This window comes from Capra hircus, chromosome 15, assembly GCF_001704415.2.
Source record: "Capra hircus breed San Clemente chromosome 15, ASM170441v1, whole genome shotgun sequence".
In the NCBI taxonomy this organism is placed as follows: domain Eukaryota; kingdom Metazoa; phylum Chordata; class Mammalia; order Artiodactyla; family Bovidae; genus Capra; species Capra hircus.
The window spans coordinates 50,159,921-50,175,504 of record NC_030822.1 but is presented as its reverse complement, the minus strand read 5'-3'; the positions used below and the strand labels follow the sequence as shown (position 1 = coordinate 50,175,504).

At 49.3% G+C, this 15,584-nt stretch overlaps 1 protein-coding gene across 2 annotated transcripts in view; it reads left to right on the top strand.

Moving 5' to 3' along the window:
* SORL1 (sortilin related receptor 1) overlaps positions 1–15,584 on the top strand; it is a 166,365-nt gene that overhangs the window by 100,203 nt on the left and 50,578 nt on the right. For both annotated transcript variants that reach the window (XM_018059638.1, XM_018059640.1), the window contains exons 22-25: positions 5,176–5,349; positions 7,803–7,916; positions 12,097–12,219; positions 14,627–14,746. In XM_018059638.1, coding sequence (XP_017915127.1) covers positions 5,176–5,349; positions 7,803–7,916; positions 12,097–12,219; positions 14,627–14,746 — 531 coding nt within the window. The remainder of the gene's footprint in view (positions 1–5,175; positions 5,350–7,802; positions 7,917–12,096; positions 12,220–14,626; positions 14,747–15,584) is intronic.

The following is a 15,584-nucleotide window of genomic DNA, read 5'->3' as shown; positions in this document are numbered from 1 at the left end:
CTTACCAGTGCCCAGCAGTCAGTCGCTGCTCACTTCATAGTTGCTGAAAGAAGAAGGGATGGGGCAGGGGAAGCCTTGCCAGGTCCTGTAGAGAATGAGTGTCTGAAAGATGATGGGGTGAGGCTTCAAGACCTGCTGCCAGGCTCTGCCTGGCTGTCCTGGGCTCTGAGACCGTTCAGTAGGACGCCTTCTTCCTTCTTCATTGCCCGTTCCATTTGTTGATCTCCCAGTCACACTGTTAATTATGGAGGAGAGGGATCAGGACACCCTCCCCCCCCATCCCCCTGCTGAAGAATAGTTCCTTTAAGAAGAACCTTCTTTATCTCAGCAGGACTCAGTAGCATCCTGGGTCTGCTGACAGCCCTTTATTGACAGACTGCTAGGTTTCCTGTTTTGAACTAGAACGTGGATGTTGTCTTGTGGTTTTTGGCTGGCCCCGTGCTAAGAGAAAATTGACTCTCAGGGGAAGTAATCGGCTGTAGATATCACTGCTGTGCTTTTGGGACTGGAGAGGGGAGCATGAGAAAGGGGAGCACACTTAGAAAACTATAAAGAATCCTAGAGATGGAAGTCTGTATTATTGTTGTGCCTTCGCAGCTGACTGTGAGGTGGGCAGGGCTGGCATTAGAATCGTGGTTTCTCGATTAGGGAACGGAATCTCACATGTGAATTAGCTTTCCCAAAGGCCCCTCTCTTATTTAGGAGCTGGGTTTTTTGTTCCAGTTCTGCCATAAAACAAAGAAGTCACATTCTTTCCTAGAGGAGGTGCCTGTTTGGAAATAGGAAGAAAGAGACAAAAAACAAAAAAAATACAAAAGAAATAAATGAGATAGGGAGAGAGGACTCCTGCTTTCCAGCTCTAGTGTTTGAAATCGCAGGGCTTTTGACAGAGGACACCCACCCCTACTGATCCACCCCGCCGGCAAGCTGAGGGAACAATCACCGTTTCTCCAGGTTACCTCCCCATCTGGAAGAGCAGGTCTGTGTTTTGACATGTGCTTGTGAGCACCTGCTGGTTGAGCACACGGCCTCAGCCCCTGCAACTCCATGTTCAGATGCACCGGAGAACCCTGTTTCCCACCCACAGGCTCGGCTGATCACTTCATCCCAGCTGCCATGCTGTACCCCTGTGATCTGGAGGCTGCTCTGGCTAATTTAAATAAGTCATCAAGGGGAAATACCGGCCTGTCTCCTGCCTCCAGGGGACCCGCTGTCCACAGATGCAAGGCCGGGGAAGCACGTCTGTCGTCTTTCAGGCCTGTATGAGCTCAAGCACTTGCAGTGGCCTCTGGCTGCCAGCACTGCCTGTCTGCAGTGGGTGCCTCTTGGCCTTGGACTTGTTTGCTCCATCCTGCCTGCTCTGTTGGACATGGAGAGCATTGCAAATTTATGACAGTATTGGCCATCCCCGGTGCCAGGCAAGCTTTATTACCTCTGTTGTCTGTTCCTGACACATCCAGGACTTTGTACAAGCCATGTGTAAGGTAATAACAGCAGTGATAAAGGACATTCACTCTAAGGGATTTTGCTGTGTCATAAGCACCACACTGATTTCCTTCGTCGGCTTAAGCTCAGGTTGGAGAATGAAATGGCAACCCACTTCAGTATTCTTGCCTGGGAAATCCTTTGGACAGAGGAGCCTGGCGGGCTTCAGTCCATGGGGGTCACATCAGAGTCGTCATAATTTAACAGTTTTCCCCAAGTCCATCTGTATTATTAATTTTACAGATGAGAACCCGGAAATGAGGTTCAGTAACTTCTCTCCATCACACATTTAGTTAGTGGTGAGAGTTTGAACCATGGCCTAGCTGACTTCAGAGCTTGAACTTCCAAGGAAGCAACAGGCTATGTTCCACCTCTCACCTGTTGTTGGATTAGCAGTGCCCCGGTGTACGACAGTGATTTAGAAGTCTTAGGTTTTAGTGTATTCTTGTTTAGGACGATGAGAATTTTGTTCATGTGCAGTGTTGTCAATTTAGAATATTTAGTTATAAACAGGCACATTTCTTTTTTTGTCTTCATACCTGGTTGTTCTTACACAGGGTTCCTGGAATTAACTCTTCATAGAGAGTGTTCTTTTCTTTAAACAACTCTGTCAGCAGGGCTACTGGTGTATTCAGTTGATGCTGCAATGGGTTAAACTGTTTTGGAGTTCTTGGACTGTTCCTTCAGAGCCTGCAGTAAACACATAGTTTTAGATATCTATCATGAGGGTGACTATTTACCATACTGGGTGGATCTGATTTTGATATTGTCGAGTGTGTGGATGGTTAAGCCAGATAATAGCAGCGTTGGCTCCTCAGAGGGTTCTGGAGGAATTTTCCAAAGAGGAGATCTGTGAATGTCCTGGATATGCCCAGTGAAGGCCTCACAGGGCTAAACGTTTGGTCTCCGACAGGGACGTCTTTGGAGACGGAGGCTGCCAGCTGCCCAGTCTTCACGCGGCGCCCCTGGCCCACACGAGACCGTGGTGCCCTAGGGCAGGGCTCTCTGGCTGTGTTCTGATGGAACTCTGCCACATCTTCCCTGTGTTCTCCCAGGTTCTCTGTGACCAGTGCTCCCGTATTCTGTACTGTGGCTTTGTGTGTTTATTTTAAATATATATATATTTTATTTCTTCATTCATTCCTGTGGCTGTCCCAGGTCTTAGCTGCAGCTCTCGGAGTCTTTAGTTGCAGCATGTGGAATCTAGTTCTCTGGCCAGGGATCGAACCCGGGCCCCGTGCATTAGGAGTGCAGAAGGGAAGTCCCTGTGCTGTGGCTTTGGACCTGCCCACACGTGCCTGCCCTGCCTACTCCTTTAGGATCAGTGACTTGGTCGCACGGTTTGGGGTTTGTCCCTGGCCGTGCCTCTCAGATTACAGTTTCATTCATGCCTGTGGGAGCCCGTCTCCAGAAATACTGCTGCTCCCTTTGGGTTCTGTACTTTCAGTTTTCTTCTTTGGGTGGAATCACTTACCCTGCATGTGAAAATGTCACTGATGCTATTTCACAGACTCCATGTGAAAATACTCCTGTTGATGAGTATTTGTTAAATGTTCTATTATTGTTCAATTTCTTGGAACATCAAATGACATGGTGTCCTTTGAATACAAAGAACATGTTCCAGAACCCCAGATGGGGTTGTTTTTGTTATTGGCAGCTCGGCATTCCCTCCTGCAGCCCACGGCAGGTGCATTTGAGATAGCGGGACAGGCATCTGCCCACGGAACAGATGAGAGGGAGCTAGTTCCTGGCATCTCTGCTCCCATCAGCAGGTTATTCACTGTGATGATCCAGCCTGTCAGTTGATGGAGTCTTTTGCAGACCCCTTTGAATGTTTCATCAAACAGATCTCCCCCTGGTTGTGTGTATTTTATCCGCTTGGTAATGCCTTGTGCTCTTGGATCCTTAGCATCAAAGCAATACTGTTGCTGTATCATGAGGAATTTTATTTTTTATGTGTAGTTTATACCAGTTAAACACTGAAGAGACGCCAACACATTTGCAGCTTACAAGTATGTCATCACTTGTCTCATTACCAATTGTCATGAATGAACCCTGTTTCCCAGCCTGCAGGCCAGGATGGCATAGGCTAAACTTTGGCTGACTGGAAACAGATTATTTAGATTTGATTCTGGTGGGGTCCTCTGTCCCTGAGAGGGCACACCTGAAGAATCTTTATCAGCTGAGTTTTACTCAAGCGTTTACATTTATTTTCCCCAATTAAACATTTACTTATTTATTTATTTTTGGCTGTGCTGGGTCTTTGTTGGCCTTCCCAGGTGGCGCTAGTGGGAAAGACACATGGCTGCCAGTGCAAGAGGTATAGAGACACGGGTTCAGTCCTTGAGTTGGAAGGATCCCTTGGAGGAGGAAATGGCAACTACTCCAGTATTCTTCTCTGGAGAATCCCATGGACAGAGGAGCCTGGCAGGCTGTAGTCCATGGTGTCACGAAGAGTCAGACACGATGGAAGCTACTTGGCACACATGGGTTTTTGTTGTTTTCTGGGTTTTTCTCTAGTTGTGGCGAGCAGGCTTCTCATTGATGTGGGTTCTCTTGTTGAGGAGTGCGGGCTCTAGGCATGTGGGCTGCAGTAATGGTGGCACATGGGCTTAGTTGCTCCGCAGCACGTGGGACCCTCCTGGATCAGGGGTCGCGCCCTGGTGGATTCTTAACTCCTGAGCCCCCAGGGAAGGCCCTATTCATTTTTGATTATAAGTAGTCACAGGCAAAAAGAAAAACACACAGTTCTTAGTTTATATGACTTTCACGTTGCTTGATCATTGTATCACATTTTCAGCTGTTGAGAAATGGTTTCCTCTGTTATAGCTCCTCTGTCTCCTTCCCAGAAGGATGCGGGGGATAGAAAACACCTCCGTCACCGTGCATCCACAAACGTTCTCTCTCGAGAGTGCGGTGAAGGATTGTATGGACTCTAGCTGGCATTCTTTTTGGGAAGCTGAACCACAGAAAAGATTGGAAATAGTGGACTAGATCAACATTAGCTGATCCTTATGTGGGCCCATTGCCCATGGATTTATTGCCTGATGGGTATCTGGTCGGTTCCTCACTGAGCTCAGCGACTGTGCTCTGATAGCACAAAGGAATTAAGGAGGCAGACTTGGATTTTTGTCTGGGGCCTGCAGGTGCTTGGATGTATGCTTGTTCTAGTTAAGGGCTTTTGGGTCACAGGGCACAGAAAACCGCTCAAGGTAAAAGTGCTATGGGAAGAATGAAGGGAGATGGGAAGGAGCCCGAGAGAGGAGGCACAGGTGTGTTGATGGGGACTGGGGCCTGGCCCGGCCGAGCCCCACAACCCCCGCACCCCGGGTGCCCGTGTCATCCTTCCTTCTCTTCCTAAGTCAGCTCTATCCTCCTGATGCTGCAGACTGATCTTACCTGCCTGCCTCTGACTTGCACAGGTTTTTGCCTTGCATCCCCTGAGACACCCCCGGGCGACGACCCTCCTCCCCGCTGCAGCTCCCTGCCTACCTTGTGGTGTCTCACCATCCTCCATCCATATTCCCAGTGGGCTTGCTTTCGGGGCCATCCGATCCAGCTGGGGCCCCACTCATGCTCGCCACTTCACCTTTTTCTTCCTGTAAAAGGAGTCGTCCCTGGGTCTCAGGCCTGCGTTTGGCGCCCCCTGGTGTCTGCTAACCCGGCTGCTGCCGCCTGTCTCCTCTCCAGGAAGCAATGCCTGTGCGTCCCGGCCTTGCAGCCTGCTGTGCCTGCCCAAGGCCGACGGCAGCAGGAGCTGCAGGTGTCCAGATGGTGTGTCCAGCAGTGTCCTCCCGTCCGGGGACCTGATGTGCGAGTGCCCCCATGGCTACCAGCAGAAGAACCGCACGTGTGTCAAAGAAGGTGTGTCCCCTTCTTCCTTTTCTGCCCATCCTCCCCCTTTGATGTGTCCTTGATACACTCGTGTTTGGGGTTTTTGAAAATGCCCAAGGTAGACAATAAAACCCTCTAGACACGGGCATCCTAGTTCACCTTCCAAGGCCCGTGGTCCCTCAGTCCTCATCCAGAGCAGGCCCACACTGTTCTCTTAAAGATGAGTTGCTTTGGGGTTAAGTGTCGGGGGATGCGGACCTTCCTGTGAGTGCACCTTTCTTTCCTTTTTCTGCCTCTTCCTCTCCTCATCCACCCCACACCAATCATCCCCAGCTCCTCTGCTTCTGTAAGAGTGCAGGGTACAGTTGGCCCACCCTGACTTTAGCAAAGGACTCCCGCAGAGCTCACCTCGTCTCATCCAGCAGTTCCCCTCCCTGCCCAGCCTAGAAACATCAGAACTTTCTGACCAGTTTTGCAAAGCACTTCAAGTCTTTCCTCTTAAGCCACAGCCAGATGCCTGCAGCAGCCTCACCCCACTCCCCCTTGGAGTCTGAACACACAAACTCTAACATGTCACCTTGAAAACCTGTTACATCTTTCTTTCCTGTCTAGTTTTTCCTTTTACCACTTCCCCAGTCCCCAGCCTCACATTTCTTTTGGGAAGGTGAGCCCCTGGAGGGGTTTTGCCACAAAGTATCCTGTTGATAAACATGGCCTGGATTCCTACCTTTCCTTATTCTCAAGCTTATGTTTGCTTTGTAATCATAACTTCCCCTGTCACAGCAGCCTTTGAGTCCAGGGAAGCAAAAACTGCAAAGTGGCCTTCTGGGCCCTCTTAAAAAATACAGATGGAAAAAAGATGACCTTTTTGTCTAAGACACAGGGCACTCTTTCAGGCACTGGTCATCATCTTAAAGTTGTTTGGAAAGAAATGGGGTTAACACTGAATTGCAGGAGGAGGAGAAAAGGGCCTTTCTGTATCCCTGTCAGAAAGCCTTGACTTAATCCAGCCAGGAGGCCAGTCATCACGTGTTCATAAGCCAGTTGACTAAACAGCGCACTTTTTTTTTTTTTTTTTTGGTCTGTGTGAGGAATTATGACTGCTCACTTTGAAGGAGTCATGGGGTAGGAAAAAATCCTCAAAAATACGTAAAGCAATCTCCATAATCCTCCTGGTTGTTAAATTGAACACACATGAACATATATGACCATATATAAACTATAAACTACAGATACAGATATACTGAATATGTGTATATAAACTATATAGGTATAGATAAACTGAATAGGGTTAGATATACTATTTAGGTATAGATAAACTATATAGGCGGAGAAGGCAGTGGCAACCCACTCCAGTGTTCTTGCCTGGAGAATCCCAGGGGCAGTGGAGCCTGGTGGGCTGCCGTCTGTGGGGTCACACAGAGTCAGCCACGACTGAAGCGACTTAGCAGCAGTAGCAGCAGCAAACTATATAGGTATAGATATGCTGAATATGGATGTTTGGATAATGGCTACACAGGCTTCCCTTGTGGCTCAGCTGGTAAAGAATTTGCCTGCAATGCAGGAGACCTGGGTTCAATCCCTGGGTTGGGAAGATCCCCTAAGGGAAAGGCTACCCACTCCAGTATTCTGGCCTAGAGAATTCCATGGATATCCATGGGGTTGCAAAGAGTCGGACATGACTGAGCAACTTTCACTTCACTTCTCTTCTGTGGCTACACAGTCCCTTAAGGAATTCCTTGTGGAGTTAGTATTTTTTTTTTTTTCTTACGGCTACAGCATGTGGGATCATAGACTGGGGATTGAACCCACACCCCCTGCAAAGTATTAACCACTGGAAGTGGAAAGTGTTAACCACTGAATGGCCAAGAAAGCCCCTGGAATTAATATTTTATAGTGTTTATATGCGGAGAAGGCAATGGCACCCCATTCCAGTACTCTTGCCTGGAATATCCCATGGACAGAGGAGCCTGGTAGGCTGTAGTCCATGGGGTCGCTAAGGGTTGGACACGACTGAGCGACTTCACTTTCACTTTTCGCTTTCATGCATTGGAGAAGGAAATGGCAACCCACTCCAGTGTTCTTGCCTGGAGAACCCCAGGGACGGGGGAGCCTGGTGGGCTGCCGTGTATGGGGTCACACAGAGTCGGACACGACTGAAGTGACTTAGCAGCAGCAGCAGTGTTTATGTGTCTCTACTCGCTAGATCCACCTGACACCGTGACTCTCCTTTTTCATCATTGTAACCCCCTCTGCTGCTCCTAGAGGCCTCTCCTTCAATTTTAATTAAAAGAGGAGAGAAGGAGGTCTCTTTGGATGCTGGTTTCCCTCTGGGCACCTGTGCAAAGCATCCCGCTTCCCCTTTGCTGTCTGAGGCATGTTATTTGAGGAAGATGAATGGAAACTCAGAATAGAAAGTCTCATGGTCCAGCAGGAAGAATGATATTGGTTTTGTTTTTTCCTCTGCCTCCCTCCATGGCCAGAGGACACCTGTCTCCGCAACCAGTATCGGTGCAGCAACGGGAAGTGTATCAACAGCATCTGGTGGTGTGATTTTGACAACGACTGCGGAGACATGAGCGACGAGAGGAACTGCCGTGAGTCCCTGCTTAGCAGAGTTTTTGGGAGGATAGGCATTTCCTGGTACAATCAGCCCCTCCTGGGCGGGGCCTGGAGCCTAGGGCCCCTGTGATCAGTGATGCCCATTTAAGTGGCTGGAGAAAACATACTTCCATACCCTATTACATGTGTGCACTTCCCAGGTGGCTCAGTGGTGAAGAGTCTGCCCGCCAATGCAGGAGACACGGATTTAGTGCTTGGGTTGGGAAGATCCTATGGAGGAGGAAGTGGCAACCCACTCCAGTATCCTTGCCTGGGAAATCCCATGGACAGAGGAGCCTCGCGGGCTGCAGTCCATGGGGTTGCAAAAGAGTCAGACACAAGTGAAGGACTGAGCATGCACGTGAGCACATTAGATCTGTATTATTATTTAAAAGCAAAGCCATGTAAGTAAGCTAGGTACTCATTAGAAGAGATTTACAAATAAGCATTGCAGGGTTGAAACTGAGCTGGTTTGGGAGACAGGCAGTCTGGGCTCTGACTGTGGCCCTTTCCAAGAGATAGAGCTGGTGATCTGAGACAGGTGACCGGGTGATAGCCCTTGAATTTAAATTCAATGTTCAACCTTTTCAGGGATGGGGAACAAGTTTTTCCTTGTTATCTCCAATTAGGGGATGCCAGCTGCCTGCCAGGCTCAGGAGTGGTTGTTCAAGCTGAGTAGTGATGCCAGTTTTGGCCTGCGATGTGGGAGCGTTGGTTTGTGTGCATTTAAGTGTCCTCTTTGGAATATGTAATATCTAAGGTCTGATTGTTAAGTATGTGATTCTGTTTAGCAGCGTTTAGGACAAACAAATAACTGCTTATAGGGGAACTCTGTTTACTGCAGATTTGGCCGTCTCTCCTTCAGTTAACTTTTAGTGGCTTTGACATCATCTCCTAAGGAGGTGTCAGTCAGTAGCGTGCTGACCTGTTCACTCAACAGGTGTATATTGAGGACCCTGGTGTTCCAGGCTCTGTGCTGGGTTTGGAGATAAACTGATGGTTAAAGTGGACACAGGAGTTTACAGTCGGAAGTGGGTGGTCAGAGAAGTAACCAACCAAGCATATGTGAGCCACAGGCCCTGTATTGGGGCGGCACCACGAGCCTTAATGAGTCTTAAGAATGGCACCCAGGTCAGACCTTGGGAGGGTCTTAGGAAGAGCAGGCAGAGGGGAGCCAAGCAGAGCTGCAGGGAGGAAAGTTCCAGGGAAGGCGTTCGCATGGATGAAAGCCCCGAGGTTGGTGTGTGCATGGTGAGCAGTGGGGGCAAGTAGGAGGGTGAACAGGTGCATGAGACCTTTGAATTTTATGAAAAGAACAGTTTGCAACCCTTGAAATGACAGGCTTAGATTTTGCCTTTGGAAAGCTAAGACGTGGGCAGAATGGATGAGATGGAAGAAAGGCCAGAGAAGGGAAGCCAGACACCCATCTGAAGCCTTCTCTTTTAAATATTTGCCTTTGGAAATCCATAAGCTCATTTATCATTTTGTGTTGTAAGCACAGATTAGTGGCTGGGTCCTGTCTCGTACCCCCTTGCCCCTGGTGGATGTCATTTTGCCAGCTATCTGCAGAGCCTGGGCCAGTTCCCATGCTGCTCCTCCCAGAAAGCCGCTTTAGAAGCAGTCAACTTGTTCAGCTCACCCGGGCCTTGCAATCCCTTGAATTGCCTTTCCTAGCGTGTAGGAGGTTATTACCAAACCTTCCTTAATCATTTCTCCTTGGCTTCAGAGGCCGCCTTTCATCCCCAGGGAGAGGAGTATTAGATAAAAATCTAATTAATTTAGAGAGCGGTAGCCTCTCTGTGTATTCTTCTTTTTTGCAAAAGGAGCATTGATCAAACCTCCTCTACTGACCAGGGTCTCAGGAAGGTGTGCCATTTGTGAGGAAGTAGCCAAAGCTCCTTGAAAACATGAGTTAATATTAACATCGTTAGAGCAGATGCTAGAAAGGAGTTTGTTACGGAACAGGGTGGGCAAGGAGACACATCTTAGAATTAACCCGTTACAAGAAAATTGACCAGACGTGATGAGACATAGTGGAGGCAGAGAGCTATGAATTGAATGGCCTCCTGTCCGTTGGCGAGGGGTTCCTCTTTGGGTCCCTGGGCTTTGGTTTCTACTGGATGTACGTGGTGGGCTCTCCTGTTGGTTCAGTGTTTCGCTAGGAAGTTTCCCTCCATCTCCTCCCCACCAGCCCCTGAGCTCGCAGGGTTCCCTGAAGAGTTTAAGCTTCTCCTAGGGCTGGATTTTGCAGCCAGCTCTGCCCTCCTCCTGGTTTGGTGCAAATGTTAGCTGCAATTGACCCTCTCAAGACCCTGAGACTTGTCGGACTCTTTGCAATCCCATGGGCTGCAGCACCCCAGGCCTTCCTGTCCTTCACTATCACCTGGAATTTGCTCAAACTCCTGTCCATTGAGTCGATGATGCCATCCAACCATCTTGTCCTGTGTCGTCCCCTTTTCCTCTTATCCTCAATCTTTCCCAGCATCAGGGTCTTTTCCAGTAAATCACTGTTGGCATCAGGTGGCCAAAGTATTGGAGCTTCAGCTTCAGCATCGGTCCTTCCAATGAATATTCAGAGTTGATTCCCTTTAGGATGGACTAGTTTGATCTCCTTGCAGTCCAAGGGACTCTCAAGAGTCTTCCTAGCACCACAGTTTGAAAGCATCAGTTCTGCTCTGCTTTCTCATGATTCCGTGTGCTCGGGTCCCGACTTAGTCAGATGTGGTGGAGGTGAGGGATGCAGGGGCTGAAATGTGGAGCCTCGGAGCCAGGAGAGCAGTGCTCATCTGAGCTTTCCTGAGGGCCTCTGTCATCAAGGAAGAGGTGAGAGGAGGAGGCGAGGGGCATGCTGGTCCAGGCAGGGCTATAGGAGGGGTCAGGCCATGGCTGGGCAGCGCTGTCTGGAAGTTAAGCGAGGCCCCCCCCACTCCTGTCAGCTGCCAGGGAAGAGAAGAGGCGTGGAGATAGAGGCAGGTATGGGAGGGATTCTGTTGGCAGATCCCCTTTCCTCTTCGGCAGGCTCCTGCCCTGGGTGATTGTCAGGCACTGGGGGTTTTGACGTAAATCCCCTGCAGTCTCGTCATTTTTGCATTCATCCCCTGCCTCCCACCATGAGCTCAATTATGGAGAAGAAATGGAGCCTCAAATAAGAGCTGCCAGGGACGTCTGATTGCGGGGTTGCCACCTGCTTCTCACTTCCTGCCACTGCCCCCCACTCCCCCCGCTCCGCCCCACTTTTTTGCAGGATTCTGTTCTATTCCTGGGAGCAGCCTTCTTTCCTGAAGCCGTTTCTTCAGAGTTCTATGGCTTATGCCTAAACCTGGATCATTTCTATTGAGAAGAGGGAGAAACTATGTTCATGTTCTGAGCAGAAGGGCGTGAGGATGGATGGGAAGAGAAGTTGGATTTGTTTAGAGCCCATAGTATTTCATCCTAATGATGGGCACTGGTCCCAGAGTTGTTTCCTTATTGACTTTCATAATAATGCCAGGAGGGTAGGTATTGTCTCCATTTCACAGTAGCAGGAACAGAGGCCCAGAGGGGTGGGTAGAGTGAATTGTGGGCGGTAGCATTAATCCCCATCTCTCGTCTTGTTTGTCATCGCAAGCACCTGCTCACATTACCTTATCTTCCTTTTCCTGCGGAGGAAACGGAGGCTCGGGGAGGTTAAGATTAATTTCTGAAGGAAGAAATAGAGCCAAGATTTGAAACCAGTCCCGCCTGACTGCAGGGCCCCTGCTCCTGCTGTAGGACTTTCCACCCTCCCTGTCATCTGTATGGTGAGGGGCCAGCTTTGTGGGTGAAAGTGGGCTTCCTAAAGGTAGTTTTCCGGATAATGGTATATCTGCCAGTTATTTAGAAAGACACCGTCACATCTGTGGGGGTGGTCCTAGGGGCTTATCTAGCACATCACACCATCTCCCAGCTAGATGACGGCTTCTCACTTTCCCCAGCCCCGTTGACATCTGGAAGCCATCCATGAAAGGACAGGCCTTTATGTCCCTTGGCTGTAAATTTCAGGCTATCACGCAGTTACATTTTTCTGTACGTTGAGGTTTCAGTTCTGTTGTTGAAATTGATATTACAATGGAAACCTGCTTCCTTCACTTTCCAGTGGGATGTCTGGGGGGAGCTGATTGGATCTACTGAGCCTGTTGTCTCTCTTTCGCATCTTAGCAACCACCGTCTGTGACCTGGACACGCAGTTCCGCTGCCACGAGTCCGGGACCTGTATCCCCCTCTCCTACAAGTGTGACCTTGAGGATGACTGTGGCGACAATAGCGATGAAAGTCACTGTGGTAAGGGGGCATGACGTTCAGAAGGGGCCGCGCTCTTGCTCATGGGGAGGGTTGGAAAGGGAGGGTTTCTGAACATCATTGTGGGATTTGTAATGTCAGCTGCACGGCCAGCTCCGTACACATGGTAGGAGTGATTCATTCATAAGGGGATAGAACTTCATTCTGCAGTGCTGCTGTGCACACGCGTGTAAGACTAGGGAAGATTCCTAAATGAATTCAGGCCTTTATTGATGGCTCTACAGCCTTAGCCCACATTTCTAGGTGGCTGTGAGATGAGCTTCTTGTAGACCCAGAGCTATACCTTTGTGAATCCTTTTTTTTTAAACTCATGTAATTCAGGAAACCCTGTTAGAAGTCAGCAGATAGCACAAACATTATTTGAGCACCTGTTTTCTGGATGGAAATTTTTATTTAGGAAAATGGTGTGTTGGAACTGAAGCAGTGGTGGGATTTTCTACTTCAGTCCTTTGATTTCCAGGTGAAACGACGGAGGTCCACAGAGGTCCGGGGGCTTGTTCAGGGGGATACTGTTAGTTTGTGTCAGAAAAGGGAATTGGAATTCTTCTTGCATACTCCTCTCCTGTCGGTTGTAGGAGGCCTGTGTTAGTTGACGGGCTCTGGTTCCAAGCCCGTAGCTGCTAATCACTGTGGGAGGTAACAGAGTGCCCCAGCCTGGAGGGGGCCAGCCTGGGCCCAGACGCTGACCCCACCACTATGAAGGGCCAGCGAGGCCCCATGGGGTCCCTGTCTGTCCACAGGGGCATGTCCGGTCCAGCTGGGCCTGTGCTTCCGGATGGGGCCTGAGTCACCACAGGCAGGGGTTTGATTCACTGGGACTGAAATAAGGGGAACCCTCAGAGCAGTTTTTTGGGGGTGGTTATATCATTTTCCTTCATTTTTGTAAAACACAAATTTCCAGGAAACAGTCCTTGGGGTTCACACTCTTCCCTTCATCCTTCCCTTGTCCCGTCTGCACTCAGAGGGCCCAGCTGTGTGGCCGGCTTTGCTCTCTCAAGGAGGAATCAGCACGTGGTCACGCATTTATCAGGTGTCCTCTCAGCCCGTCACTGGACACACATTTGACCATTAAACAGTGTCTGTCCCTCAGAGTCTCTGCTTGTGGCCTGTTCAGGCTGGTGCATCCTGAATCCACCTTGGGGTCTCAGGTGGTCCCCTCCTCAGATCCAGGTCCTCTCTGAGAGTCTCCAGACGGTGTCCCCATGAATATCTGCTTCCCCAGTTCACCATCAGCCTCTCTTCCTGAGGCCGCCACCCTGGGACCCCAGTCGTCTCGGCTACTCCTGTTTTCCTGGACTCTTTACAGTTCCATGGGAAAGTCCTGTGTTGCTGCTGTCCTCAGGGTCTACATAAGATTCTGCCAGTAGAGCTGCCTTTCCTGTCTTGGGCAGGCTGCGCGGGTTCATTTGCCTCCAGCCTCCACCCTTCCTGAGACAGCCCACCGGCCAGCATCCCTGGAGCTATGCTCATGGACAGTCCCCAGCCTCTCCATTCAGAGAGCTCAGCGCTGGTCTTAATTTTCCTGACCTGAGCACCTCACATGGATCTGCACTTTTGAGGTTCTCATCACTCCTTTTCTGAAACCGCAGGCTCTGTCTCTAGAAGTCTTCTGAAATTGTGGCTTTCTGGGCAACCAGAGCATTGCTTCCCCAACCTTTTGCCCATCAAGGGAAGCATAGAAAATATTTGTAAAGTGTACCAAGATAAATGGACAATACCTTTGTGACCTAGAGGCCCTGAGTGTGAGGTGTCAGGATCTCAGCACACCTGTGCCCCATTCACAGTGCACTACCATTGTCCCTGGGTGTCCACAGGGCATCAGTGCCAGGACCCACCACAGGTTCCGAAATCCATGGGTGCCCAAGGCCCTCCATGTCCACGGATTCTGCATCCACAGATTCACCCAGCCATGGATCATAATCGTAGTACCCAATGCTGTTGTTTATTGTTTAGTCACTAGATCGAGTCTGACTCTTTGTGGCCCCATGGACTGTACCTGCCAGGCTTCTCTGTCCATGGGATTTTCCTGGCAAGAATACTGGAGTGGGTTGCCATTTCCTACTCCAGGGCATCTTCCCAATCCAGGGACTGAACTTGAGTTTCCTGTTGGGCAGGCAGATGCTTTATCACTCAGCTACCTGGGAAATGTACGGTGCATGGTTCGTTTAATCCATGGATGCAGAACCTACAGGTCCAGAGGGCCAACTCTACTTGGGCACCATTCCTCATGATTTTCCATCCCTGGTTTAAGTCTTCCTCCGTGCATTCTGGATCATCAGGGATGGTGGGGATATCGGGTGCATCTCTACCTACCAGGAGCCCTGACATAAGAGACAGAATTCTGAGCAAGCTTTTGCGCTCACACCCTTGTCTGTGGTCTCACCTGCAGAAATGCACCAGTGTCGGAGTGACGAATACGGCTGCAGCTCTGGCATGTGCATCCGCTCCTCCTGGGTGTGCGATGGGGACAACGACTGCAGGGACTGGTCTGATGAAGCCAACTGTACTGGTCAGTATTTCCTGGCCTCCCTGAGCTGCACTTAACCTGTTCATATAGTGGGCAGCATTACCGCCCTACATGATCACAGAATCAAGTCTCTAAGAAATGGACCTTAGAAACGAAGAGCTGGTCTGTGATCACCTTGTGCCAAAATGTTACCAGCTCTTTGCTTCCTTCATTGAGAAAGTCTTGCTATGGAAGAATATTAACTGAGCAATGTCATGAGTGATACAGTTGTTTTACATTTTGGCTCAAGTTTATTTTCCTAGGAACAGTAGCAAAGAGTTTACAGACTGGCCCCTGGTCTGGGGACCATACGTTGAGGAGCAGTGAACTAGCTCATGTTTTAGGAGTGGAGCATCAAGATGTTCCCTAAACAGTGAAAACTTAAATTGTGCTTGCACCTGTTTGGGGTAAGATTTCATTAAAGATAAAGTTGGAAACAGCAGGAGACTATGAAAAGAAGGCTGAGTGGTCTGAGATTCTAATTATTCTGCTGGTGTTAGGTTCACTCATGTTCACGCCACTATTTTTTTGTGAATGAATGAATGAACAAACAAGGGCATGTACATTATGATGGAATCGGGGAGAGCAAGGAGTTGGGGCAGTTGTAGAGGCAGAAAAACAAACCCTACTAGCTGATGGGTAAATTTTCTCTGCACCCTCCTTTAGAAATTGTTGCTCAAGTCTACCTTAAATCCCACCAGTGATGGGGATAACGATATTTCCTTTCACCCTTTTGTGGCAAGTGAGGGCAGATCTGGTATTTCAGGCTTCCTTTTGCCATCTATTGTTAATGGATCTTCATGCTTGCAAATTAAATCACTTTTCATTCCTTTTTTTTTTC